The 27,363-nt window shown below is 44.7% G+C and overlaps 1 protein-coding gene across 1 annotated transcript in view; it reads left to right on the top strand.

Moving 5' to 3' along the window:
* The window catches only part of LOC122797814, a 2,009,088-nt gene that overhangs the window by 1,032,704 nt on the left and 949,021 nt on the right, over nucleotides 1–27,363 (top strand). The window contains exon 11 of the mRNA XM_044066337.1: nucleotides 8,345–8,458. Within this exon, the coding sequence (XP_043922272.1) occupies nucleotides 8,345–8,458 (114 nt within the window). The remainder of the gene's footprint in view (nucleotides 1–8,344; nucleotides 8,459–27,363) is intronic.

Genomic DNA, 27,363 nt, shown 5'->3' with positions numbered 1-27,363 from the left:
CCATTCAGCCGGTTCCTATGCCAGAAAGGGGCCTAGGATTTTATTCTCGCCTGTTCCTAGTACCAAAGAAGGGGAACACGTGGAGACCAATTTTGGATTTATCTATCCTCAACACTTATCTGGACATTCCCAAGTTCAAAATGTTGACGTTGCAGCAGCTTTTACCTCTGCTGGGCAAAGATCATTGGATGGTAACTTTGGACCTCAAGGAGGCTTACCTTCATGTTCCCATCAGACTAAGTTGCAGGAAGTATCTGCGTTTTCGAGCTGGGACTTCTCACTATCAGTTCTCTGCATTGCCCTTTGGCTTATCTACTGCCCAGAGTGTTCACGAAAGTTCTGGCTCCAGTGATAGCTTTCTTCAGGCTAAAAGGAATACAGATCTATCCTTATTTGGACGACTGCCTGATTCTGGCTCAAGGAAGGGAAGAGCTTCTTCATCATTTGGAATTGATAGCAGTGCTAAGATGCCTGGGGTATTCTGTGAACGAAATAAAGTCCAGTCTAGTACCCTCTCAGGACATGTGCTTTCTGGGTGTGAGACTGAATACAGCATCCCAGATGGCCTTTTTAACCCCGGACAAACAAAAGAGTCTATCCCTTTACTTCCATCAGCTATCTCATCAGTCCGGGCTGACTGCAAGGACAGTCCTTCAAGCCTTAGGGTTCATGGCATCTTGTATTCTGGTGCTTCCCAATGCCAAACTGCATATGAGGAAGCTACAATGGTATCTCAAAAATGTATGGACACAGCACTGCCAGGATCTGGACACTGTCATTCAAATAATACCTTGCATTCAAAAGGAATTTTATGGTGGGCTCAGGAATGTCACCTAAACAAGGGACTCTCTGTGACCCGGCCAGAGGCGAGTCAGATTTTAACGACAGATGCCTCAGACATAGCTTGGGGAGCTCATCTAAATGGAAAGTGGATACAAGACAAGTGGCCTGCCAGACTACAACATCTACATATCAACATGAAGGAGATGTTAGCAGTCCAGTTTGCATTAATAGCTTTCAAGGATTTACTTCTTCCAGGGCAGGTGTTGATTCTAACAGACAACACAACTGTCATGTGGTACATCAACAAGCAAGGGGGAACACATTCTTATCCTCTATGCAGGCAAGCAATGATTTTGTGGGAGACTGCTCTCAGTTTACAACTAAGTCTTCAGGCAAGGTTTCTGCCGGAGCACAGAACTCCTTAGCAGATGTGTTAAGCAGACAAATCATGGATCCCCACAGTGGAAACTGGATCTTCATGTATTTCAGAAATTGACAGTGTCCTGGGGAACTCCAGACATAGATCTGTTCGCTTCTCCACTAAACCACCAGCTGCCAAAGTTTTGCACAAAGCGGTTTCATCCCACAGCTTGGAAAGTGGATGCTTTTTCTTTCAGTTGGAAAAATCTTCATGTGTATGCCTTTCCACCTCTGCCTATCCTCTCAAAGGTACTTCTGAAGGTCAGACAGGACAAGCCAAGGATGATTTTGATAGCTCCAGATTGGCCTCGACAGCACTGGTACCCACTACTGAGAAGTCTAGTACGGAAGCCTCCATGGCCTTTGCCTTTGATTCCACATCTGTTGTCCCAGGAGGACATTCATTTGCTCAATGTCAAACTTCACTCTCTTCACCTAACAGCATGGCATATTCTGTTTTAAACCATAGAGGGTCTCAACTTCCACAACAAGTTTTGAATGTGATTTTGGAAGCTAGAAGGCCTAGTACAAGGAAAGTGTACGCAGATAAATGGAAGAGATTTTTATTTTGGAGTGCAGCTAAGGATTTGGATGTTTCTGAGCCTGATTTAAGTGTGGCTCTTCAATATCTTACTGAGTTATTGGACAAAGGTTTGTCCTTCTCTTCTGTTAAGATTCATGCTGCAGCAATTTCAGCTCACTACGATTGTGACCCACCATTGTTTTCTCATCCTTTATTCAAGCAATTTCTTAGAGGGGCAAATAATATAAGACCCCCACGAAGGGCTCCTACTCCTGCTTGGGATCTCAATTTTGTGTTGGAGAAACTCACTCTACAACCTTTTGAGCCTGCAGCTACTGCTGAGTTGAAATATTTGTCATGGAAGACTGCTTTTTTGTTGGCCATTACCTCTGCAAGAAGGGTTTCTGAATTGCAGGCCCTTATGGCAGTTGAGCCTTTCTTAATTTTCCACAAGGATAGGGTATCTTTACGTACTAATCCTTCCTTTATGCCTAAAGTGGTTTCTAGTGTGGCTTTAAACCAAACTATTCATTTGCCTACTTTTTATGCAAATCCCCAAACTAAAGGGGAAAAGATTTTGCACACTTTAGATGTACACAGGCAGTTGCGATATTATTTGGACAGAACTAAAGGGTTCAGACTATCTCAGCAGTTATTAGTTTCTTTTGCTTTGTGCTCTCAGGGCAAGCCCGTGTCAAAACAAACTATTTCTAAGTGGATTGGATTTTGCATTGCCTTCTGTTATTCCCATCATGGCAAAGAGATTCCAGCTGGGATTAGACCTCATTCCACTAGGGCTACTGCCACTTCAACAGCTTTTTTGAGGGGGGTGGCTACTAAGGATATTTTGGAGGCAGCCACTTGGAGTTCAGTGCATACCTTCTCTAGGCATTACCACCTTCCACTGTACTCTAAATCCAGGGCTGGTTTTGCCACTGCTGTGTTGCAGGGCATTTTGGCAGCTCCTGCTTCATTATAGTTTAGCCATCCTCCCTTACCTCTGCTTTGGGATTCTACCCAAGTGTTAGGACTGCAGCAATGTGAGATGAAGAACATAGTACAGTTTTGTACCTACCATAAATGTAGATGTTCAAGATCCACATTGCTGCAGTCCAATTCCTCCCTCCTTCCCTCTGTTGTTTGAGGTGGTTGTGTGGGTTGGGTTATCCATCTGAGGTATATTGCATTTTGTATATATTGTATATATTATACATATTTTTGGTGTTAGGCTAGTTGGTTGTTTAGTTATTGTCTATGGGTTTTGACCTTTCTTTTTAGGGTCTTCTGACATCTGGGGCAAGAAAAGACTGAGGATATGACGTCGGTCATGCGCATTTGTACCCTGACGTTCTGATGTCAGTCAAATGCGCCTTGACCGACGTCAGCCTTATACTCTGATATTCGGGCCGACCGAGGGACAGCGGACTACCCAAGTGTTAGGACTGCAGCAATGTGGATCTTCGAACATCTACATTTATGGTAGGTACAAAACTGTACTTTTCTTCTGATGACCAGGATTTGCCCTTATCTACTTATGACGATTCTTATGCAGAGGATTCCATTCCCTCTGCTTCCCCTCCAGAAGATTTTTCTTTTGGTGAAACCTTGCACACTCCTAGGGAGCATTTCTGCTGGTAAAGCCAGGATTACTCTGACTCCAAAAAGAGGCTTAGGGAATTCTTACTGCTACCTCAACACAGGCCTTTAGCTATCCCTTCTGTTCTGGACATTGTAGATGATGCCTTCTTGGAATCTAGCCTGGCCCCAGACACTTTACCTCCAGCTGTCAGAAAACCTGACGGGTATTAGAGTACCTGACTCTCGCAAGTTTCTCTTCAAGAATCCTACTGCAGATTCAGAGTCCATATCCCAAGGACCAAAGGGCATTAAGGCTACTGCTGCCAAAACCCTACCACCTCTGATAGAGATTCTAGGGCCTTGGACAGATGGGGTTAGAAGGTATACACTTCTGTTACTTTGGCCGTTAGGGCCTTAAATTGCCAGTTTCATATGTTAAAGTATCAGCAGCATATTATGAGACTACTTAAACAGAAAATGATGTAGATTCCTGACTCTGCTGAACATAAAGAATTACAGGATTTAATGTATTCTGCTGAACAAGTTGGTAAACATACTTTGCAGTGTGGTTTTGACTCTCTAGAAGCATCTTGCAGGGCTGCTGTCACTGGGTCTGTACTTAGAAGGCATGCTTGGTTTAAGGAGCAAAACTTGCCAGATCATGTTAAAGCTAAATTACTGGATGCTCCCTTAAACCAAATCCGCCCGTTTGGCAACAAAGCAGAAGAAGTCTAAAAAGATTGAGGATAAAGCAAAATCTATGCAAATTGTAAAAGATTTCCTGCAAGTACAGCCTCCCAGATTTAGCAGGCATTGGCCTTCTAAGAATTGGTCCTTTCCAGTTTCTTCCAGGCCCTCAGTCCAAACCCAGGAACAGCAGACCACCTAGGTTACAGTCTAAGGCTACACACAGGCCTAAGCAGTGGGGGGGGGGGCTCCCACTTCCAAAGCTAGTAGTAGTAAGACACCCACCTATGGAAAATGTCACAATGACTTAACCTTAACCCTTCCAAGCCCTGCTCAACTGCCTGCTCCCTTAGGAGGAAAGCTTGCCATGCATGCAAAAAACTGGGAATTTATTACCCAGGACAAATGGGCGTTAAGTATAGTTTTCCAAGGATACAGATTCCACTTTCACACCTTACCAACTACAAATGGTTGGCCAGACCTACCCCCAAATCAGTGGGCAGAGGCTCAACAGCATGTTCTCTCCCTTCTAAGTATCAGGGCTATTCTACCTGTCCCAGCAGAAGAAAGGGGACAAGGTTTTTACTAAAAACTTTTCCTGGTACCCAGAAAAGACAGCTCCTGGTGTCCTATCCTGGACCTCTCTATTCTAAACACCTTTTTGGTAATCCCAAAATTCAAAATGCTAACACTGCTGCTTCCTATGCTAGGCAAAGATGCCTGGTTGGCAACCTTAGACTTAAAGGAAGCGTACCTGCACTTTCCAATAAGGGAATCCTGCAGGAAATACCTACGCTTCAGAGCAGGCTCCATGCACTATCAGTTCTCTGCACTTCCCTTTGGCTTATCTACTGCGCCCAGGGTATCCACAAAGTGTCTGGCTCCAGCCATTGCATTTTGCAGGCAGAGAAATATTCAGATATACCCATACCTGGACGATTGTCTGATACAGGCAGAAAGCCAGGACATGCTAGTAAAACATCTGGCATTTGTAAAGAAACTTCTAACATCGCTGGGTACACCATAAACAAAATGTAATCTCACCTAATACCCTGCCAACAGATTGTATTCCTGGGAGCAAGCTTGAACACAACTTCCCAGATGGCTTACCTAACGCCAGAGAATCAAGTTTATTTGACAGCCTACTTCAAACTACTGGCCACAAAGACTCAGCTGTCTGCAAGGAAAATTCTGCAAGCCCTGGGGTTCATGGCCTCTTGCATTCTACTAATTCCATATGCAAGACTGCATATGAGGAAACTACAATGGTATCTAAAAAGACTATGGGGTCAACATTCTCAGGACCTGGAGTCAATGATTCCTATCATTCCTTGTATAAAGACAAGAGTTCCTTTGGTGGGCAGAGGCCTGCCACCTCAACAAGGGGCTCCCTTTCAGTCTACCCCCTGCCACCCTAACCCTGACTACAGACGCATCAGTATATGCATGGGGGGCTCACTTGGCAGGGCAGTGCATTCAGGGCAAATGATACCAGAGTCAGATGCACCTGCATATCAACCAAAAGGAAATGTTAGCTGTGCAGAATTCCCTGACAGCCTTCAAGGACCACATCCATCCAGAACAATTATTGGTAAAGACAGACAACACCACAGTTATGTGGTACATTAACAAGCAGGGGGGAACCCACTCGTACCCTCTCTGCAGACCAGCTATGGCTCTGTGGAACACAGCCTTGAGCTACCAAGTGTACCTACAAGCTCAATTCCTGCCAGGTAAGCTAAATTCACTGGCAGACCTAAGCAGAAATCTCATGGACCCACACAAATGGAAATTGTAACCAAAGATATTCAACCTCTTGAGGAACAAATGGGGGGGGACGGGGGACTCCAGAGATGGACCCGTTTACCTCCCCTCAGAACTACCAATTGGACAAATTCTGCACAAGGACTCTACACAGCCAAGCTTGGAAAGTTGATGCCCTGTCCTTCACCTGGGAAAGCCTCTCTGTTTATGCTTTTCCCCCTTTGCTTCTCCTCTTATTGGTCCTGCTAAAGATCAAACAGGACAAACCAAGGACCATTCTTATTGCACCAGACTGGCCTCGCCAGCACTGGGGTACCCTCTGTTGTGCAGCATGATATTGCTGGATCCATGGCACCTACCTCAGTCACCTTCCCTGCTGTCCCAGCAGGCGGGCCATATTCTGCACCCTCCGCTTCAAACCCTGAACCTTGCAGCCTGGCTAATTCCTTGAGCTCTCCAATAGCATCCCTCCGTACGCAGGTGTTAGAGATCATTCTGAAAGCAAGGAGACTTGGTACTAGAAAATCCTATCCTGAAAAGTGGAAAAGGTACTGTTCCTGGAGCCAGACCCAGGGTATGGGCGCTACGGTGCCCAGTTTACCTCATATTCTTCAGTACTTAACATAAGTGCTCCACAAGGGCCTATCCTTCTCGTCTATTAAAATTCATGCCCCCGCAATTTCATCACATTATAATACTGAACCATCCCTTTTCTCTCACCCCCTGTTAAAGCAATTCCTCAGAGGGGCTAAAAAATTAGGACCCCCCCCCCACCAGGCGAGCCCCTACTCCAGCCTGAGACCTTAACTTTGTATTAGAAAAGCTCACTCTTCCTCCATTTGAACCAGCTGCAACTGCAGAGTTGAAATTCCTTTCTTGGAAAACAGCCTTCCTTCTAGCCATCACTTCAGCAAGAAGAGTGTCTGAATTACAGGCCGTCATGGCAGTGGAACCCTTCATTATCTTCCATGCAGACAGGGTTTCCCTCAGGACCAGTCTTTCCTTTATGCCCAAGGTGGTGTCTAGTGTTGACCCTATATCAGTCCATTAATTTGCCTACTTTTTCCCTAATCCACAAAACAAAGGGGAAAGAATACTGCACTTTCTGGACATGCACAGACAACTTGGGATTTTATTTGGAGAGGACTAAGCCTCTCAGAAAATCTCAACAGCTGCTAGTTGACTTTGCTGCAGGGGAAGAGGGGGGGACCATTTCAAAGCAAACCATTTCTAAATGGATAGCCCACTGCATTCATTTCTGCTATAAGCACCATGGAAAACCTGCCCCACAGGGTATAAGATGACATTCCACCAGGGCTGCATCTACCTCTACAGCCTTTCTCAGAGGGGTCCCTACCAGGGACATTCTAGAAGCTGCTACGTGGAGCTCTGTTCATACCTTCGGCAAGCATTACCACATGCCTATTTTTTCTAAATCCAGAGCTTGTTTTGCCACTGCAGTATTGCAGGGCTTAATAGCTGGTCCTAATGCTCTCTAACTTACTCCTCCCTTTCTTAGTTTTGGGAATCTACCCAAATGTAATGACTGCAACAGTGAAACACTAAGAACATAGTACAGTTGTGTACACTTACTATAAATGTAGATGTTAGAGTGTATTCACTGTTGCAGTCCTGTTTACCGTCCCTCCAGCCCCCTGACTTCTATTGGCTGTACCTTTCCTTCTTGTTTGGTGTATTTGAGCTTTCTGGTGTATTTGTTTTTTGTTGGAGGTGTAACATAGCATATAATTGCTTCCCATTATGGGGGCACCTGACATCTGGAGCAAGAAAAACTGATGTAATGGCGTCTGCTGTATGTTTTATACCCCTGTCAACCTGACATCATGGAAGAAGAGACCGCATCCAACTCAGGAATCCAATACTCTGGTATTCAGGCCGGCTGAGGGCTACCTGCAGGCAGATAACCCAAATGTAATGATTGCAACAGTAAATACACTCAACACCTACATTTATGGTAAGTGTACACAACTGTACTTTCTGCATGGCTTTAATGAATACTGCAACATAAGAGTAGAAGGACATAGAATAGTTGTGTAAAATCTTATCATAACCATACATGTCCTTCTCTTCCATGTTGCAGTGTTCTATCCCATACTCCTCAATCCTTGGTTCATACTACTCTTTGGCTGTTATCTAATTACCTCTTATTCTTGGAGTGGTGTTCTGACTGAGGCATTCATTTCTGAGTATGGTACATGCAGACTTCACTTTTATGGCCAACGTTGGCTCTTCTATGTGCAACGTTGCATGTACCCAACTGTAGTTTGTCTTTTGTATACTGGCCGGACATTCAGGTCACCTAGGTGGGGAATCATGTTATAAATACTGCACCTTGGAAGAGAAGGACATCTATTGTTATGGTAAGTTTTACATAACTATTTTTTCTGCCTAAAGGTTCTGTAGTTGAGAGAGGAGTTGCCAGCGATTCATCAGTAATTCTTCGGGATGAAGTCTGCAAAATATATTGTGTGCATACTGTAATATGCATTTTTTTCTGAGTTTATAAAATTATGTGGGATTGAGATTTAATCTGAATTTATTTTCACACTGTTTTCATTATTATTCTAGCTGGGCTTTGGAAAGAGTAGACCTTCAAATTGCTTGTGGGTGGATGGTCTCCCTAAAGGCGTTTCTAAAGAATACCTAAAGCAGCATTTTTCTCGGTATGGGCCGGTATTAGAGGTATGTGCACCTTGTTATTAATTGAATTGTTAAAATTTTGAACTTTTTTGTGCATTTAGTTGTCGGCATTGTTTGGACTGTTTCTGTTTTGTTGCTTACAAAATAAGCTCTAGTTTTTGAATAATTTGCCCATTTTTTCTGTGACTTTTCATGGATTGTTACATTTTGTAAAGCTTTTGGTGACCTGGTATTGTAGGATTCAGATGTTCTTCGTGTTTCACTGTTGCAGTCATCACATTTGGGATATCTGCTTGCAGTAGCCCTCACTTGGCCTGATTAACAAAGTCTTGGGTCCTGTATCGGCTGCTTTTTCTTCTTCCGTAACGTCAGGCCATCAGGGGTATAAAGCATGCAGCTGATGCTATTACATCAGTCTTTCTTGCTGTGCGGTGCCCGAAGCAGATGCATTTCGCAAGTGCTGGTCGACCAACTCCTGAAATTTTCGTTTCAGAACCGAAGTCTTAAACTAAAAGCTAAGTACCCCGTTGGGGAAACTTTCTTACTGTAAACCAATATCCGTAAAATTAAATAATTGCATTTCTTATGGAAAGCAAATACCTCATCAAGATTTTCATTCGTACTGTATTCCTTGCCTAGGCCCTGACCACGACGTACCTCGCTGTCGGTTTTGTGCCTTATTTAAACCTCAAACTATCCGTCATCTGTACTATTTTCACTTCTAAATATTTTGGTGCTCTGTTCAATTATACTGATATGTATTAGGTAAGCTATCCGACTACCGATATTCTGAAAAAGCACAAAGATAAAGACGGAGACAGGCTGCCTGGGTCCAAAGCTGCCAACGACGCTTCTCCTAAGCCAGTCGCCAGTTCGCTGGTACTCAGTGAGGTGCTTTCACAGCCCCTGATACCCACTACTTCAGATTTGCATACCTCTACTGAGACCCATTCCAAGTCTGGTAATGCCGCAAGATGCTTCCAGCTGTTGAACCTGCGGATGTCTCTACCTTGGATGGGTCCAGAGCCACTGTGCAGGCACTGGCTTCTGAGTTCTTTTCAGGCCTACTGACTTGCATATTAAACTGACACCATCTTCTTCTTCAAGGCCTAAAACTCGAACCATGCCTAGAAAACTGACGCCCAGACTGCATGGTCTCTATGCCTAAAAAACAAATAAGAATGGCTAAAGACCTTATTTAATCAGGGGACGCCAAGCTTCCCCCTCTGAGTCCTAGGACTGAGTTTGCTTATGATACTTCTGACAAGGATTTTGAAATTTGTTTCCTATGACCAGGATTTATCCTTATCTACCTATGACGATTCTGATGCCGAGCACTCAATTCCGCCTGCTCCCCCCCCCCCCCCCCCAGAGGTTTTCTCTTGGTGAAACCTTGCATACTCTCAGGGAGCATTTTCATTGGGAAAATCAGGATTTCTCCGATTCTAAAAAGAGGCTTAAGGATTTCTTACTCCTGCCCCAGCACAGGCCTTTAGCCATACCTCCTGTACTAGACATTGTTGATGTTTTTTCGGAATCTAGCTTTGCCCCTGACTCTCTACCTCCTGCTTCCAGAAAACCTGATAGATATTACAGGGCTCCTGACTCTCAAGTTCCTTTTCAAAAATCCTACTGCGGATCCCGACACCATTTCACAGGGATGCAAGGGCATTAAAGCTACTACTGCCAGCAATCCTACCCCCTCTGATAGAGACTCCAGGGTGCTGGATAGATGGGGTAAGAAGGTATACACTTCTGCAACTTTGGCCATTAGGGCCTTAAACTGCCAGTTTCATATGTTAAAGTATCAGCAGCATATTATTAGATTATTTAAACAGAAAATTATGTTGATTCCTGATTGTGCTGAAAATAAGGATTTACATGATTTAATGCATTCTGCTGAACAAGTTAGAAAACGTACGTTGCAATATGGTTTTGATTCCCTAGAGGCATCTGGCAGGGCTGCTGTAACTGGGTCTGTACTTAAAAGGCATGCTTGACTTAAGGAGCAATCCTTGCCAGATCATGTTAAAGCTAAATTACTGGATGCTCCCTTAAATCAGGACCGCTTGTTAGGCAACAAGGCAGAAGTTCTTAAAAAGATGGAGGAAAAAGCTAAATCTATGCAAACTGTTAGATTTTTACAAGTACAACCTCCAAGATTTAGTAGGCATTGGCCTTCTAAGAATTGTTCATTTCTGCCTCTTCCAGACCTTCTCAGTCTAAACCCAGATCTAACAGAGCTCCCAGGCTTCAGTCCCGAGGTACTCACAGGACTAAGAAGTAGGGGGCCTCCACTTCCAAATCTGGGAGTAATAAAACTCCCCCCCTATGGTAAACTGTCTCAGTGACTTCTTTCCAAGCACTTTTCAACTGACTGCCCCTTTGGGGGGGAAAGATTGCTCTGCATGCAAAGAACTGGCAACTCATTACCCAGGACAAATGGGTTTTAAATGTAGAGTCCAAAGGATACAGATTTCTCTTCCACATGTTACCCAACCCCAAGAGGTTGGCCAGATCTACCCCCAAATCAGTGGACAGAGGCCCAAAAGTAAGTACTCTCTCTTAAGCATAGGGGCTATTCAATTGATACCAGAAGAGGAAAAGGGGAAAGGTTTCTACTAGAGACTTTTCTTGGTACCCAGAAAGACAATTCATGGTGTCCTATCCTGGACCTGTCTAAACACCTATTTTGTGATTCCAAAATTCAAGATGCTGACTCTCCACCAGTTGCTTCCTATGCTAGGCAAAGAAGCCTGGTTGGCAACACTGGATTTAAAAGAAGCATACCTGCACATCCCAATCAAGGAATCTTGCAGACGATGCCTACGCTTCAAAGCAGGCTACACACACTTTCAGTTCTCTGCACTGCCCTTTGGCTTATCTACTGCACCCAGGGCATTCACTTAAGTGCCTTGCTCCAGTCATTGCATTTTGCAGGCAAATAAATATTCAAATATACCCATTCCTAGATGATTGTCTAATTCAGGCAGAAAGCCAGGACATGCTTTTGAATCATCTGGCCTTTGTACAAAGAGTGCTAACTTGTCTGGGGTACACCATAAACGAAAAGAAATCGCACCCGGTACCCTGTCAACAAATTATATTCCTGCAAGCAAGCTTGAATACAACTACTCAGATGGCTTTCCTCACGCCAGAGAACTTAGTTTGACAACCTACTTCAAACAAGTGGCCACAAAAACCCTGATATCTTTAAGGCGAATACTGCAAGCTTTGGGGTTCATGGCATCCTGCATTCTACTAATTCCATATGTGAGACTGCATATGAGGAAACTTCAGTGGTACCTAAAATGTTTATGGAGTCAGCATTTTTACAGCCTGGAAACATTGATTCCTCTCATTCGTTGCCTACAAGAGTTTCTTTGGTGGGCAGAGACATGTCACCAAAACAAGGGATTAGCATTCAAACTATCCCCTGCTACCCAAACCCTAACACGCATCAGACTATGTATGGGGGGCCCACCTGGCAGGGAGATGCATTCAGGGCAAATGGAGCCCAAACCAAATGCATCTGCATATCAATCAGAAAGAAATGCTGGCTGTTCAGAATGCTCTGACAGCCTTCAAGGACTTAGTTCAGCTAGGACAACTGCTGATAAAGACTGACAACACCACCATTGTGGTACATAAACAAGCAGGGGGGCTACACATTCCTACCCCCCCCCCCCCCTGCAGACTAGCCATGACTTTGTGGAACACAACCTTGACTTAACAGATACATCTTCAAGCTCAGTTCCTGCCAGGAAAGCAAAATACTCTGGCAGATGACCTCAGCAGAAATGTTATGGACCCGCACAAATGGATACTGGATCTACAAATCTTCAGCATGTCAACACAGAAAGATCTATTTGCCTCTCCCCAAAATTATCCCTTGGACAAATTCTGCACAAGAACTCGTCACAAAAAAGCATGGAAAGTGGATGCTCTATCCTTCAGCTGGAAAAACCCATCAGTCTGTGCCTTTCCCCCTCTGCCTCTATTCACCAAGGTCTTGCTAAAAGTCAAACAGGAAAAAACAAAAATTATCCTTATTGCTCTGGACAGGCCTTGCCAGCACTGGTACCTGCTTCTAAGGAATATGTCACACCTTCCTCCATGGTACTTGTCTCAAATACCTCATCTGCTGTCTCAGCAGAACTATCAAATTCTGCACACTCGGCTCCAAACTCTGAATCTTGCAGCATGTCTAATCAACTAATTATTCAAACCACACCTCTCAGTAAATCTGTGATGGATGTCATTTTGGAAGCCAAAAGGCCTAGTAGTAGAAAATCTTATGCTGATAAATGGGAAGAGATTCTGTGCTTGGAACCAAGCATAAGGAATAGACACATCAAAGCCCAGTATTCCTCAGATTTTACAATACTTAACTGAGATGCTTGACAAAGGCCTATCTTTTTCTTCAGCAAAAATCCATGCCTCTGCCATTTTGGCTCATTACAACACAGACCCTCCCCTCTTTTCTCATCCACTGCTTAAACAGTATATTAGAGGGCCCAAAAATGTAAGGCCTCCCAGAAAAGCACCAACTCCTGCATGGGACCTCAATTTTGTGCTGGAAAAACTCACCTTGCCTCCTTTTGAACCAGCAGCTACTGCGGATATAACATTTCTGTCTTGGAAAGCAGCTTTTCTTTTGGCAGTCACTTCAGAAAGAAGGGTTTCAGAACTACAGGCTCTCATGGCAGTGGAGCCTTTTATTATATTTTACCTGGACAGGGTGTCTTTCAGGACCAATCCTTCTTTAATGCCTAAGGTGGGTATCCAGTGTGGCTCTTAACCAGACCATTCACCTGCCAACATTTTACCCAAATCCGCTGAACAAGCGGGAGAGGATTCTGCATTCATTGGATGTACACAGACAACTAAGATTCTACTTAAACAGGACCAAATCTCTAAGAAAGTCTGAGCAACTACTGGTAGCATTTGCAGCAAGATCAGAGGGGAAGGCTATATCAACGCAGACTATTTCTAAATGGATAAGCCACTGCATTCGTTTCTGCTATTTGCAGCATGGTAAACCTGTGCCCAAGGGGATCAGATCACATTCCACCAGGGCTGCCTCTACTTCAGCAGCTTTTCTCAGAGGGGTCCCAACCAAAGACGTTCTAGAAGCTGCTACTTGGAGCTCTGTTCATACCTTTACAAAGCATCATCATTTACCTCTCTTCTCTAAATGCAGGGCAGGCTTTGCCACTGCAGTCCTGCAGGGCCTTATGGCCACTCCTAATACTGTTTAGTTCCATCCTCCCATCCATTGCTTAGGGATTCTACCCAAATGTAATGACTGCAACAGTGAAACATGAACATAGTACAGTTGTGTACACTTAACATAAATGTAGATGTTCGAGTGTATTCACTGTTGCAGTCCGGGTTACCCACCCGCCATCCTCCATTCTATACCTTTTCTTTCCTTCACTATACTCAAAAGCCTTTGCGGTGTATTTGCTTTTAGTTGAAGGCAAAGTTTGTTTCTAAAAGTGCATTTATATGTATTTACAGTTTAGTTGTATATATATTTTTGTTCCCCATTTGGGGGGCAGCTGACATCTGGGGCAAAAAAAAACTGAATAAAATGGCGTCGGCTGCATGTTTTATACCCCTGACGACCTGATGTCATGGAAGAGTCGACAGCAACCGAAGCAGGACCCAAGACTTTGTTATTCAGGCCGACTGAGGGCAACCTGGCAGCAAATTACCCAAATGTAATGACTGCAACAGTGAATACACTCTAACATCTACATTTATGGTAAGTGTACACAACTGTACTTTATCCATATTACGAAATGGCTTTGATAAGCCATGCGACTACCGATCTTCCAAAAAAGAAAGTAAGGATAAAGACAGACCGCATAGGTCCAAAACTGCCGACGACACTTCCGTTAAGCTAGTCTCCAGTCCACCGTTACTCAGTGAGGCCCTTTCACAGCCCCTGATACTCACTTCTGCAGATTCGCAGGCCTTTGCTGAGACCCGTTCGGAGTCCAGTATGCCCAGAGATGCTTCTTTGCCTATGGAACCTGTGGATGTCTGTACCATGGAGGGGTCCGGAGCCACTGTGTAGGCACCGGTTTCTGAGTGTGTGTTCAGTCCTTCCGATGTTCATATTAAACTGACTACTTCATTTCTGACTAAAACTACCATATTTCTGAAGCCCAGAGTTCGCAGTACGCCTAGGAAACAGACGACCAAAGCACTTTCTCAATCTCCCATGTCTCGGAAACAAATGCTTAGAATGGCTGAAGACCTTATTACTTTAATTAGGGGAAGCCCACCTTCTCCCTTTAAAAGACGAAGAATTGATTTTCCTTCTGATTCTACAGACCACGAGTCTGATGACTCTGACCCTCTGATTACGAGGACATACCCTTATCCACCTATGAGGATTCAGATGCAGAGGATACCGTTCCCTCTGCCTCCCCTCCAGAGGACTTTCTTTCGGTGAAACCTTGCATACTGTAAGAGAGCATTTCCGCTGGGAATGCCAGGACTACCCTCAGTCTAAGAAGAGACTCTGAATTTTTAGACTTGCCTCAGCACAGGCCTTTAGCTATACCCCCTGTCCTAGATATTGTAGATGATGTCTTAATGGTATCAAGTCTTACCCCTCATACTTTACCTCCAGCTCTTAGAAAGCCTGACAGGTAGGTACTACAGAGTACCTGACTCTCTCACATTTCTCTTTAAAAACCCTACTGCGGATCCAGAGACCATTTCCCAGGGACCTAAAGCTATTAAGGCTACTACAGCCAAAACCCCTACCCCTTTGGACAGGGATTCTAGGGCTTTAGACAGATTGGGTTAGTAGGTATATACCTCTGCAACTCTTGTCATCTGGGCTTTAAATTGCCAGTTTCACATTTTAAGTACCAGCAGCATATTATGGAACTAATTAAACAAAAAATGTTGTTGATTCCTGATTGTGCAGAAAATAAAGATTTACAAGAGTTGATGCATTCTGCAAACCAGGTTAGTAAACATACTTTGCATTGTGGTTTTGATGCCTTAGAAGCATCTTGCAGGGCCGCTGTCACTGGGTTTGTTCTGAGAAGGCATGCTTGGCTGAAGGAACAAATCTTGCCAGACCATGTCAAAGCAAAATTACTAGATGCTCCATTAAATCAAGAATATTTGTTTGGTACAAAAGCAGAGACTCGTAAAAAGATGAAGGAAAAAGCTAAATCTAAGCAAACTGTTTAAGATTTCTTACAGGTACAGCCACCTAGATTCAGTAGGCATTGGCCTTCGAAAAACTGGTCCTTTCCAGTCCCTCTCAGTCCTCCTCGGTCCAAACCCAGGGGCAACAGACCACAAAAACCACAGTGTCAGGGTATGCACAGATCTTAGCAATGGAGTGCTCCGTCCTCAAAAACAGGGAGTGGTAAGCCACCCTCTCATGCAAAAAGTTAACTGACTTCTCTTGCATCCTTCCCAGCCATGCCCAAGTACTTGCACCCCTAGGAGGAAAACTCGCCCTGCATGCAAAAAACTGGGAATTCATTACCCAGGACCATTGGGTCTTAAACATTGTATCCCAGGGATACAGGTTCTACTTCCATTCACTGCCAACCCCAAGTGGATTGCCAGACCTTCCCCCAAACCAGTGGGCAGAAGACCAAAAGCAAGTTCTTTCTCTTCTCAGTATCAGGGCTGTTCAACCTGTTCCAACAGAGCAAAGGGGATAGGGTTTCTATTCCAGACTTTCTGGTGCCCAGAAAAGAAAATTCTTGGCGCCCTATCCTGGATCTGTCAATTTGCAACACCTTCCTGGTGGTACCAAAGTTCAAAATGCTTACACTCAACAGCTGCTGCCTATGCCAGCCATGGACTCCTGGCTGGTCACCCTAGATTTAAAAGAAGCTTATCTGCACATCCCCATAAGGGAATCTTGCAGGAAATATCTACGTTTCAGGGCAGGCCCTATGCACTATCAGATGTTTTTCGTGTTTCACTGTTGCAGTCATCACTTTTGGGTTATCTGCTTGCAGTAGCTCTCAGTCGGCCTGTTTAACAAAGCCTTGTGTCCTGCGTCTGTTGCTGTCCCTTGTTCCATGACGTCAGGTCGTCGGGGGGCATAAAACATGCAGCTGATGTCATTACATCAGTCTTTCTTGCCGTGCGGTGCCTGAAGCAGAAGCAGTTCGCAATTGCCGGTTAGCCAACTCCTGAAATTTTCATTTTCGAGTTTCAGAACCGAAGTCTTCAACTTAAGCTAAGTACCCCATTGGGGAAACTTTTTCTTGCTCCTTATCGATGTCAGTAAGTTAGTAATTGCATTACTTGTGGAAAGCAAATTACCTCATAAAGATTTCCATTAGTACTGTATTCCTTGCCTAGGCACTGACCACAATGTACCATGCAGTCTGTTTTGTGCTTAATTTAATCAGCGCACTATCCATCATCGGTATATTTTCGCCTCTAAATATTTCAGTTCTCTGTTTAATTATCCAGAAATATTGTTGGTTAGCCATCCGACTACTGGGATTGCAAAAAAAACGTAAGGATAATGACAGAGAGAGGCCGCTGAGGTCCAAAACTGCCGACGACACTTCTAAGCCAGTCGCCGGTACTCCGGTGCTTTTGCAGCCCATGATACCCGCTACTTCTGATTCCCAGGCCTCTGCTGAGACCCATTCGGGGTCCGGTATGCCGCAAGATGCTTCAACCATGCAACCTGCGGATGTCTCTACCTTGATTGGGTCTGGAGCCGCTGTGCAGGCACCGGCTTCTGAGGGTGTATTCAGACCTACAGACTTGCATATTAAACCGATGCCTCCTTCGTCTTTTAGGCCTAAATCTCGAACCATGCCTAAAAAACTGACACCCAGGCCACATGCTCAGGCCTCTATGCCTAAAAAAAAACAAATGATAAGGCTGAAGATCTTATAACTCTAATTTGGGGAAGCCAGCCTCCCCCTTCTAAGAGACCTAGGACTTAAGTTGTTTATGAATCTTCTGACCAGGATTCTGATTTTTCTGATTCTTCTGATTATCTGTATTTGCTCTTGTCTACTTATGAGGATTCTGATGCAGAGGACTCTATTCCCTCTGCTTCCCCTGAAGAAGATTTTTCTTTTGGTGAAACCTTACATACTCTAAGGGAGCACTTCCACTGGGAAAGCCAGGTTTTTTCTGATTCAAAAAAGAGGCTTAGGGATTTCTTACTCCTGCCTCAGCATAGGCCTTTAGCTTTTCCTCCTGTACTAGACATTGTTGTTGATGCCTTTTCGGAATCTAGTTTGGCCCCTGATTCTCTGCCTCCTCCCAGAAAACCTGACAGATGTTATAGGATTCCTGATTCACACAAGTACCTTTTTAAAACTCCTACTGCTGATCCAGACACTATTTCACAGGGACCCAAGGGCATTAAGGCTTCTACTGCTAAAAATCCTACCCCTTCTGATAGAGACTCCAGGGCCCTGGGTAGATAGGGTAAGAAGGTTTACACTTCTGCAGCCTTGGCCTTTAGGGCTTTAAACTGTTTCATATGTTAGTGTCAACAACATGTTATTGGATTGCTTAAACAGAAAATGATGTTGATTCCTGACTGTGCGGAAAATAAAGAATTACAGGATTTAATGCAGTCTGCTGAATAGGTTGTAAAACATACTTTGCAATGTCGTTTTAATTCTTTAGAGGCCTCTTGCAGGGCTGCTGTTACTGGTTCTGTGCTCAGAAGACATGCTTGGCTTAAGGAGCAATCTTTACCTGATCATGTTAAAGCAAAATTATTAGATGCTCCATTAAACCAGGAAAGGTTGTTTGGCACAAAAGCAGAAGTTGTTCTTAAAAAGATGGAGGAAAAAGCTAAATCTATGCAAACTGTTAAGATTTCTTGCAGGTGCAGCCACCTAGATTCAGTAGGCATTCGCCTTCTAAAAACTGGTCCTTTCCAGTTCCTCCCAGGCATTCTCAGTCCAAACCCAGGGGCAACAGGCCACCAAGACTTACAGTATCAAGGTATGCAGAGATCTAAACAATGGAGTGCTCCGTCCTCTAAAATGGAGTGGTAAGCCACCCCCTTATGGAAAACGTTCACAATGACTTGTCTATCTTACTTCCCAGCAAAGTCCAAGTACTTGCACCCCTAGTAGGAAAACTCACCCTGCATGCACAAAACTGGATGTCTTTTACCCAGGGCCGATGGGTCCTAAACATTGTATCCCAGGGATACAGATTCTACTTCCACTCACTGCCAACCCCAAGCGGGTTGCCAGACCTTCCTCCAAACCAGTGGGCAGAGGCTTAAAAGGAAGTATTTTCTCTTCTCAGTATCAGGGCTATTCATCCAGTGCCAGTAGAGCAAAGGGGACGGGTTTCTACTCTACTATTCCTGGTGCCCAGAAAAGAGGGCTCTTTCCGCCCTATCCTAGATCTGTCAATTCTCAACACTTTCTTGGTGGTCCCAAAATTCAGAATGTTGAGACTGCAACAGCTTCTTCCTGTACTAAACGAGGCGACACCTGGCTAGTCACCCTAGACTTAAAAGAAGCTTATCTGCACATCCCCATAAGGGAATCTTGCAGGAAATGTATCCGTTTCAGGGCAGGTTCTATGGCACTATCAGTTCTCTGCACTTCCCTTTGGCTTATCTACTGCGCCCAGGGTATTCACAAAGTGCCTGGCTCCAGCCATTGCATACTGCAGGCAGAGAAATGTTCAAATTTACACGTACTTGGACGACTGCCTGATTCAGGTGGACATTCAGGAATTGCTTCTTCAGCACCTGGCATTTGTAAAGTGACTTCTAACTTTTCTGGGGTACACCACCGAAAAGAAATCACAACTGTTGCCCAACCAAAAGATTGTATTCCTGGGAGCAAGCTTGAACACAACTTCCCAGATGGCATTCCTCACTCCAGAAAAACAGGCTTATTTGACAAACTACTTCAAACTAATGGCTACCAAAACCCAGCTATCTGCAAGACAAATACTGCAAGCCCTAGGGTTAATGGCCTCATGCATTCTACTAATTCCATATGCAAGACTGCATATGAGGAAACTTCAGTGGTACTTAAATAGTCTCTGGTGTCAATATTCTCAGGACCTGGAAACACGGATTCCTATCATTCCTTGTCTAAGGGCAGAGTTCCTTTGGTGGGCAGAGGCATGCAACCACAAGGGACTTACTTTTACTCAACCGATCGCCACCCAAAGCCGGACAACAGACACATCAGACTATGCGTGGGGGGCTCACATGGCAGGCAAATGCATTCAAGACAAATGGAGCCCAGAACAAATTCCCCTGCATGTCAATCGAAAAGAAATGCTAGCTGTATCGAATGCTGTGACAGCCTTCGAATACCTTAACCTTCCAGGACAACTCCGGGTAAAGGCAGACAACACCACAGTTATTTGGTACGTAAAGCAGGGGGGAACCTCATTCCTACTCTTTCTGCAGGTTAGCCATGGCCCCGTGGAACACAGCCCAGAGCAACCAAGTGCACCTGCAAGCTCCGTTCCTGCCAGGCAAACAAAATTCACTGCGAACTGACTTTAGCAGAAATCTACTTGACCCACACGAGTGGAAGCGGGAACCAAACTCATTCAAACTTATACACAGGTGGGGGATACCAGAGGTGGACCTCTTTGCCTCCCCCCAAAACCATCAATTGAGCAAATTTTGCACCAGAAATCCCCACAGCCAAGATTGGAAAGTGGGATGCCTTATCCTTTACATAGGAAAAACTCTCAATTTATGTCTTTTCCCCCTCTGCCCCTCCTCTCAAACGTACTACTCAAGATCAGACAGGACAGGCCAAGGACAATCCTTATTGTCCCAGACTGGTCACGCCAGCACTGGTACCCACTCCTACACAGTCTGACAGCAGTGCCACCCTGGCACCTACATCAGACGCCCTCCTTGCTGTCCCTGCAGGATGGACAGATTTTGAATCCACAGCTGCAAACCCTGAACCATTCAGCCTGGCTTATCCCCTGAATACACCAGCAACCCTCAGCAAACCGGTGCTGGACGTCATCCTTGAAGCCAGAAGGCCTAGTACTAAAAAATCCTATTCAGAAAAGTGGAAAGTGGAAAAGATATTGTTCCTTGAGCCAGTCTCAAGGAAAGGACACAGCTGTTGCCCCCTTTACCTCAAATCCTAGATTACCTAGCAGAGCTACTCCACAAAGGCCTATCTTTCTCATCAGTTAAAATTCATGCCTCTGCCGTCTCAGCTCACTACAATACTGAGCCACCTCTATTTTCTCACCCTCTCATCAAACAGTTCCTGAGAGGAGCTAACAATTTAAGGCCCCCGAGGAGAGCTCCCACCCCTGCCTGAGACCTTCTTTGTACTAGAGAAGCTCACTCTTCCCCTTTTGAGCCTGCTGCTACAGCAGAGTTAAAATTCCTCTCTTGGAAAACAGCCTTACTTCTAACCATCACTTTAGCTAGAAGAGTGTCTGAGTTACAGGCACTAATGGCTGTGGAACCCTTCATTATTTTCCATGCAGACAGGGTTTCCTTCAGGACTTAACCCATCATTTATGCCCAAGGTGGTATCCAGTGTGGCTTTAAACCAATCCATCCATTTACCAAACTTTTTCCCTAATCCTCTGAATAAAGTGGAAATGATTCTGCACTCCTTGGACGTGCACAGACAGCTCAGGTTCTACCTTGATAGAGCTAATCCTTTCAGAAAATCTGACCAGCTGCTAGTCAGCTTCGCTACAGGGGCAGAGTACAAGGCCATTTCAAAGCCAACCATTTCCAAATGGATAGCATACTGCATCCATTTCTGCTACAAACACCATGGAAAACCTGCCCCACAGGGTTCAGAACTCATTCCACTCGACTACCTCAACCTCTACAGCATTCCTCGGGAGTCCCTACCAGGGACATCCTTGAAGCTGCAACCTGGAGTTCTGTACACACCTTCACCAAGCATTCACTTACCTAGTTTTTCTAAATCCAGAGCTGGATTTGCCACAGCAGTCTTACAAGGCCTGTTAGCCAGCCCCAATACTTCTCGACTGCCTCCACACTTCCTCAGCTTTGGGAATCAACCCACGTGTGATGACTGCAACAGTGAAACACGAAGAACATAGTACAGTTTTGTATACACTTACCATTAATTTTGATGTTCGAGTGTATTCATTGTTGCAGTCCTGGTTACCCTCCCTCCAGCCCCCTGACTTTTCTATTCTTTCCACCTATCTTCTTTTTTGTCATATCTTATGGCAATGGTATTTACTTTTTACTGGAGGTGTTCCACACCATGTAATTGCTTCCTATTTTGGGGGCTCCTGACATCTGGGGCAAGAAAAACTGATGTAATGGCGTCGGCTGCATGTTTTATACCCCTTATGACCTGACGTCATGGAAGAGGCGACAGCATCCGACTCAGAAATCCTAAGACTCATCGTATTCGGGCCGACTGAGGGCTACCTGCAGGCAGATAACCCAAGTGTGATGACTACAACAGTGAATACACTCTAACATCTACATTTATGATAAGTGTACACAACTATACTTTTCCTTCCATCCCAGAGCACTAGGGAAAGCTGTACCTAAGCAAACCATTGCCTCATAGATCTTCCAAATCCATCTCCTTCTGCTATTCCCACCATGGAAAAATCTTACAGGGCAGTATCAAACCACATTCCACCCGAGCTTCTCCCTCTTCTACCTTTTTCAAAGGCGTTGATTCCCCATCTATTTTAGAGGCAGCCACTTTGACCTCAGTGCACAACTTCACCAAACACTACAAGCTGGACATGGCATCCCGTGCTAGAGCCGGTTTTGCTAGAACTATCCTACAGATTCTCCTGGACCATGGAAACCCTTCCTCCTCTGAAGATCATACTTGAAGTTCTGGTACTCTCCCTACTGTTATGAATACTGCAACATCAGAATATAAGGACATAGAATAGTTGTGCAAGACTTTACTATAACCATAGAGGTCTTTCTCTTCTATGTTGCAGTGTTCAGTCACACCCTCCTACACCCTGATTCTTACTTCTACTATAGCAGGTTTTTTATGAACACCTGTGGCCATCTTCTTCCCCACGTCTCTACCTGCATAGCTTTGCCCTGGCTCTAGCAGGCATGCAAGTCTAAGGGTCTCAGGATCCTCCTGAAAAACCTTAGGGGCACTAGTATATGCAGCAGAAACTATTCTGAGGAGGGTATGTGCAGATGTCACCTTTATACCAAACGCTGGTTTATGGCCCTCGTAGCTGATGTCACACGTACCCTCCAGGACAAAGACTTGGGTAGACTGGCCAGATGGTGGCGCTGCAGGTAGCTACTCCCTACTGTTACGAATACCGCAACATAGAAGCGAAGGACATCTATGGTTATGGTAAGGTCTTGCACAACTGCTCTTTACAGATAGGGCACGTCTGCAAAATAACTTGACTAAATTGTCCTTTTAGGCACAGGCGAATAATATGCTGATAAATACAGCAAAAACTAAGCTTGTGAAATTAGGTAGGCATAAATGTAAAGGTGAATATTAGAGCCCACAGTGAGTGAAACTGTAGACTAATTTAACGACTTCGGTATATGGGTAGGTTCAGCTATGACTTTTTCTAATCATATTTACCAATTGGTTAGTGATAGTTATAGAACTATAGGTTGTATAAAACAATTTATAAAGTCTAGGAAATCAAAAATAATGAATTCAGTGTTTGCTAGTTACATTAGACCCAGACTTGAGTATGGAATAACAATATAGAATACAAGCATGAGTAAACTAAAGCGTACAACTGAAATATACCAAGGGTATCCATGGATGTGAAAATTTAAGATGTCCTAATCTAGTGTTGCAGTATTCTACATAATGGTTTACCCTTCTCTCCAGTTTGTTCCTCGAGATTTCCAAAGATTTTCAGTCCCTCTAAGGACGTCTGATGTGGCAGCAGGTGCGTGGGCCATAAAAATGACGTCTGTATGCACCAGCCCTCAGAACTTTTCAGCTGCCAGTCATATGCCAGATGCTCCTCCTCGCAGACGTTGGATCAAGAAAAATTCAGTTAAGTACCTTGTTGGGGATCCTTTCAGTCCTACCGTTAATTCTTAGTCTTTTCATGTCATCCGGAAAGGGCAAGTGTAAGTGTGCTTGGCATATTCCCCACAAAGACACCCACGATCAGTGTCTCTCTTGTTTAGGTAAGGAACATGACTAGGAGAACTCAATTTGTAAGTCATTTGTCCCCAAGATCTTACATCGCCACTTACAGGCTTTGCAGTTGTACTTAGAGAATCAGTTTGAAACAAATCATTATTAAGGATGGAGGCGAACACCATGTCTGAACCGCCCAAGAAGAGGGCAATACCTTGTAGCCTACTTCTACTTCGCCTCTTCCAGCCGTTCCTCTTCCAGCAGTGTTCACTCTGGGTTCTTCGGATTCCACTGCCGCCATCCCTACGCCTGACCCGAGGCCTCTAAAGAAAAAAACAGAAAACAAAGCATGTACTTCCTATTTCTGAAAGCTTGTCTGATTGGCAGGGCTTCAGTCAGAGTTTGTTTAATGCCTTCATGGCCCTTAGGCCTGCTGCCTTAGAAACCCCCTGGCACTGCTCCTCCCCTCTTAAACGCTAAAACTCTCATTCCTGAAAGGAGGGTAGATCAACTATTAGAGGAGGAGGGAACTTTCTGATTCCTCAGAGGATTCCCTCTCTTGCTCCTCTCAGATCTCTTACCCCCTGGGATATGGATCTCCAGAGGAAGGCTCGATTGGACCAGACTCCCCTGTAGAGGATTTAACCTTTGGGGAAACTGTCAATAGCTTGAAAGACCACTCTAAGTGGGAATCTTTTGATATGACTGAAGTACAAAAGAGGTTTTACGACCTGATACAAATGGGCTTAGCCAGTCCTTCTGCTATCCCTCCTATTCAGGCAGCCTTCATGGATGCTTTTCCTTCCACTTCCATCAACCTGGACTCCCAAAACCCAGCCCCACTGAGTGCAGATAGACCCTACAAAGTCCCTGCGACAGAAACATTTTTAATTACGTACCCTCCTGCTGATCCAGCCACTATCTCCATCTCCATCTCTATTGCTAGGGTTTCCAAGCTTTTTCCTACCATTGCCATCCTCCCAGATGACAAGGACAGCAAAACCATGGAGAGGTTAGGAAAGAAAATTGACACGTCTGCTACTTTGTCATTCAGAGCTACTGACTGCCAAACTCATATGACTAAATATTCCTTTGCTGTGTTGGACAAAGCCACTAAGTAATTAGCTGATATTCAGGATTGTGCAGCCAAAGCTTCCTCGACTTCCCTGCTAGCCTTCACCTCGCAGGTGAATAGACATTCATTAAGATGCAGTTGTGATGCAGCTGAAGCCTCAGCTAAGTCAGCTGCATCAGCCTCTGCAATAAGAAGATACTTATGGCTACTTCTTCAGCCTCTCCTTGATGACTTCAGGGCCAAACTTATTGATGCACCTTTGGATCACTCTGCCCTGTTTGGTGAAAAAATGGCAGACCTGTTTAAATCCCTGCAACAAAAAGGAAAAGAATTACAGGAGCTAAAACACCACTTGGTCTCCGCCCATCCCCAAGTTCCAGACTACCTGTCTAAGACCCAGTTTATCGGGAAGGCCTGTAGACCTACAGCCCCAAGGTCTACAAGGCAACCCCCTCCAGCCAGAGGCCTTCCTTTCCAGATAGGGTAGATAGTGACTGACTGCCTGCCAAGCTTTCAACCCCCCAATCATCCCTTCCCCTGTCTGCCCGTCTCTCTCACTGTCTCCTTGCTTGGTCTCTCATTACCTCAGAAAAGTGGGTTCTGTCCATCATACAAAACGGTCACTTTGTCCTGAATCACCCCCCTCCCCCAATCAAGGCTAGGCATTCCCTAGCCACCCACCAGTCAGTTACCCCTCCTTCGACAGGTTCTGCAAACCCTTCTAATACAAGGCAGTCTCGAACCAGCGCCTACAGAATCAAAAAGAAAAGGATTCTACTCCAGAATCTTTTGGTTTCCAGAAAGGAAGGACCATGAAGGCTGATTCTACACCTCTCGCGCCTCAACCCCTTCTTAAAAGTTCCTTCCTTCAAGATGCTCGCTCTCCCAACCCTCTTTCCCCTTCTGCTTCTTCAGGGATTCATGGCACCCCTGGACATAAAGGATGCCTACCTTCACATACCCATAAAACCCACTTTCAGGAAATACCTCAGATTTCTGGCAGCCTCATCCCATTTTCAGATGTTCTTCGTGTTTCATTGTTGCAGTCATTACATTTGGGTTATCTGCTTGCAGTAGCCCTCAGTCGACCTGATTAAGTCTTGGGTTCTGCATTGGTTGCTGTCTCTTCTTCCGTGACGTCAGGTCATCAGGGGTATAAAACATGCAGCCGACGCCATTACATTAGTCTTTCTTGCCATATGGTGCCCGAAGCAGAAGCAGTTCGCAAGTGTCGGTCAGTTGACTCCTGAAATTTTCGTTTTCGATTTTCAGAACCAAAGTCTTCAACTAAAGCTAAGTACCCTGTTGGGGAAACTTTCTTGCTCCTTACCGATGTCGGTAAAAGTTAATTGCATTTCTTGTGGAAAGCAAGTACCTCACAAAGATTTTCATTCGTACTGTATTCCTTGCCTAGGCCCTGACCACGACGTACCTTGCTGTCGGTTTTGTGCTTTATTTAATCAACGCATTATCCATAGTCTGTATATTTTCACCTCTAAATATTTCGGTTCTCGGTTCAGTCATCGAGAAATGTCGTCAGTTAGCCATCCGAATACCGGTATTACGAAAAAACACAAAGATAAAAACAGAGACAGGCCGCCTAGGTCCAAAGCTGCCAACGACGCTTCTCCTAAGCCAGTCACCAGTTTGCCAGTACTCAGTGTGGCGCTTTCGCAATCCCTGATACCCACTACTTCTGATTTGCAGGCCTCTACTGAGACCCATTCGGCGTCCAGTATGCCACGAGATACTTCAACTATGGAACCCGCAGATGTCTCTACCTTGGATGGGTCCGGAGCTGCTGTGCAGGCACCGGCTTCTGAGGGTGAAGTCAGGCCTACAGACTTGCATATTAAAACAATACCTTCATTACTAAGGCCTAAATCTCAATCTGTCTAAAAAAAGCCGCCCAGGCCACATGCTCAGGCCTCTATACCTAAAATATGATAAAAATGGCTGAAGATCTAATAACTCTACTCAGGGGTAGTCACCCCCCCCCCCCCCCCCAAAGAGGCCTAGGGCTGAGCTTGATTATGAATCTTCTGATCAGGATTCTGTTTTTTCTGACTTTTCTGATGACCTGGATTTGTCCATACCCATTTATGAGGATTCTGATGCAGAGGAATTCCATTCCCTCTGCTTTCCCTCCTGGGGATTTTTCTTTTGGGGAAACTTTACATACTTTAAGGGAGCATTTTCACTGAGAAAGCCAGGAATTTTCTGATTCTAAAAAGAGGCTTACGGGTTTCCATCTACCTCAGCATAGGCCTTTGGCTATACCTTCTGTACTAGATATTGTTGATGTTTTCTTGCAATCCAGTTTGGCCCCTGATTCCCTGCCTCCTGCTCCTAGTAAACTTGACAGATATTACAGGGTTCCTGAGTCCCACAAGTTCCTTTTCAGAATTCCTGTTGCAGATCCAGAGACTATTTCTCAGGGGCCCAAGGGCTTTAAGGCTTCTACTGCTAAAAATCCTACCCCTTCTGATAGAGACTCCAGGGTGCTGGATAGATGGGTTAAAAAGGTTTATACTTTTACAACCTTGGCAATCGGAGCATTAAACTGCCAATTTCATATGTTAAAATATCAGCAACATGTTATTGGACTGCTTAAACAAAAAATGATGTTGATTCCTGACTGTGTGGAAAATAAAGATTTACAGGACTTAATGCATTCTGCTGAACAAGTTGGAAAACATACTTTGCAATGTGATTTTGATTGATTAGAAGCCTCTTGCAGGGTTGCTGTTTTTGGGTCTGTGTTCAGAAGGCATGCTTGG

This window comes from Protopterus annectens, chromosome 3.part1 (assembly GCF_019279795.1).
Source record: "Protopterus annectens isolate FY-2018-M chromosome 3.part1, PAN1.0, whole genome shotgun sequence".
NCBI lineage: Eukaryota > Metazoa > Chordata > Ceratodontiformes > Protopteridae > Protopterus > Protopterus annectens.
This window is presented reverse-complemented; position numbering and strand designations above follow the sequence as displayed.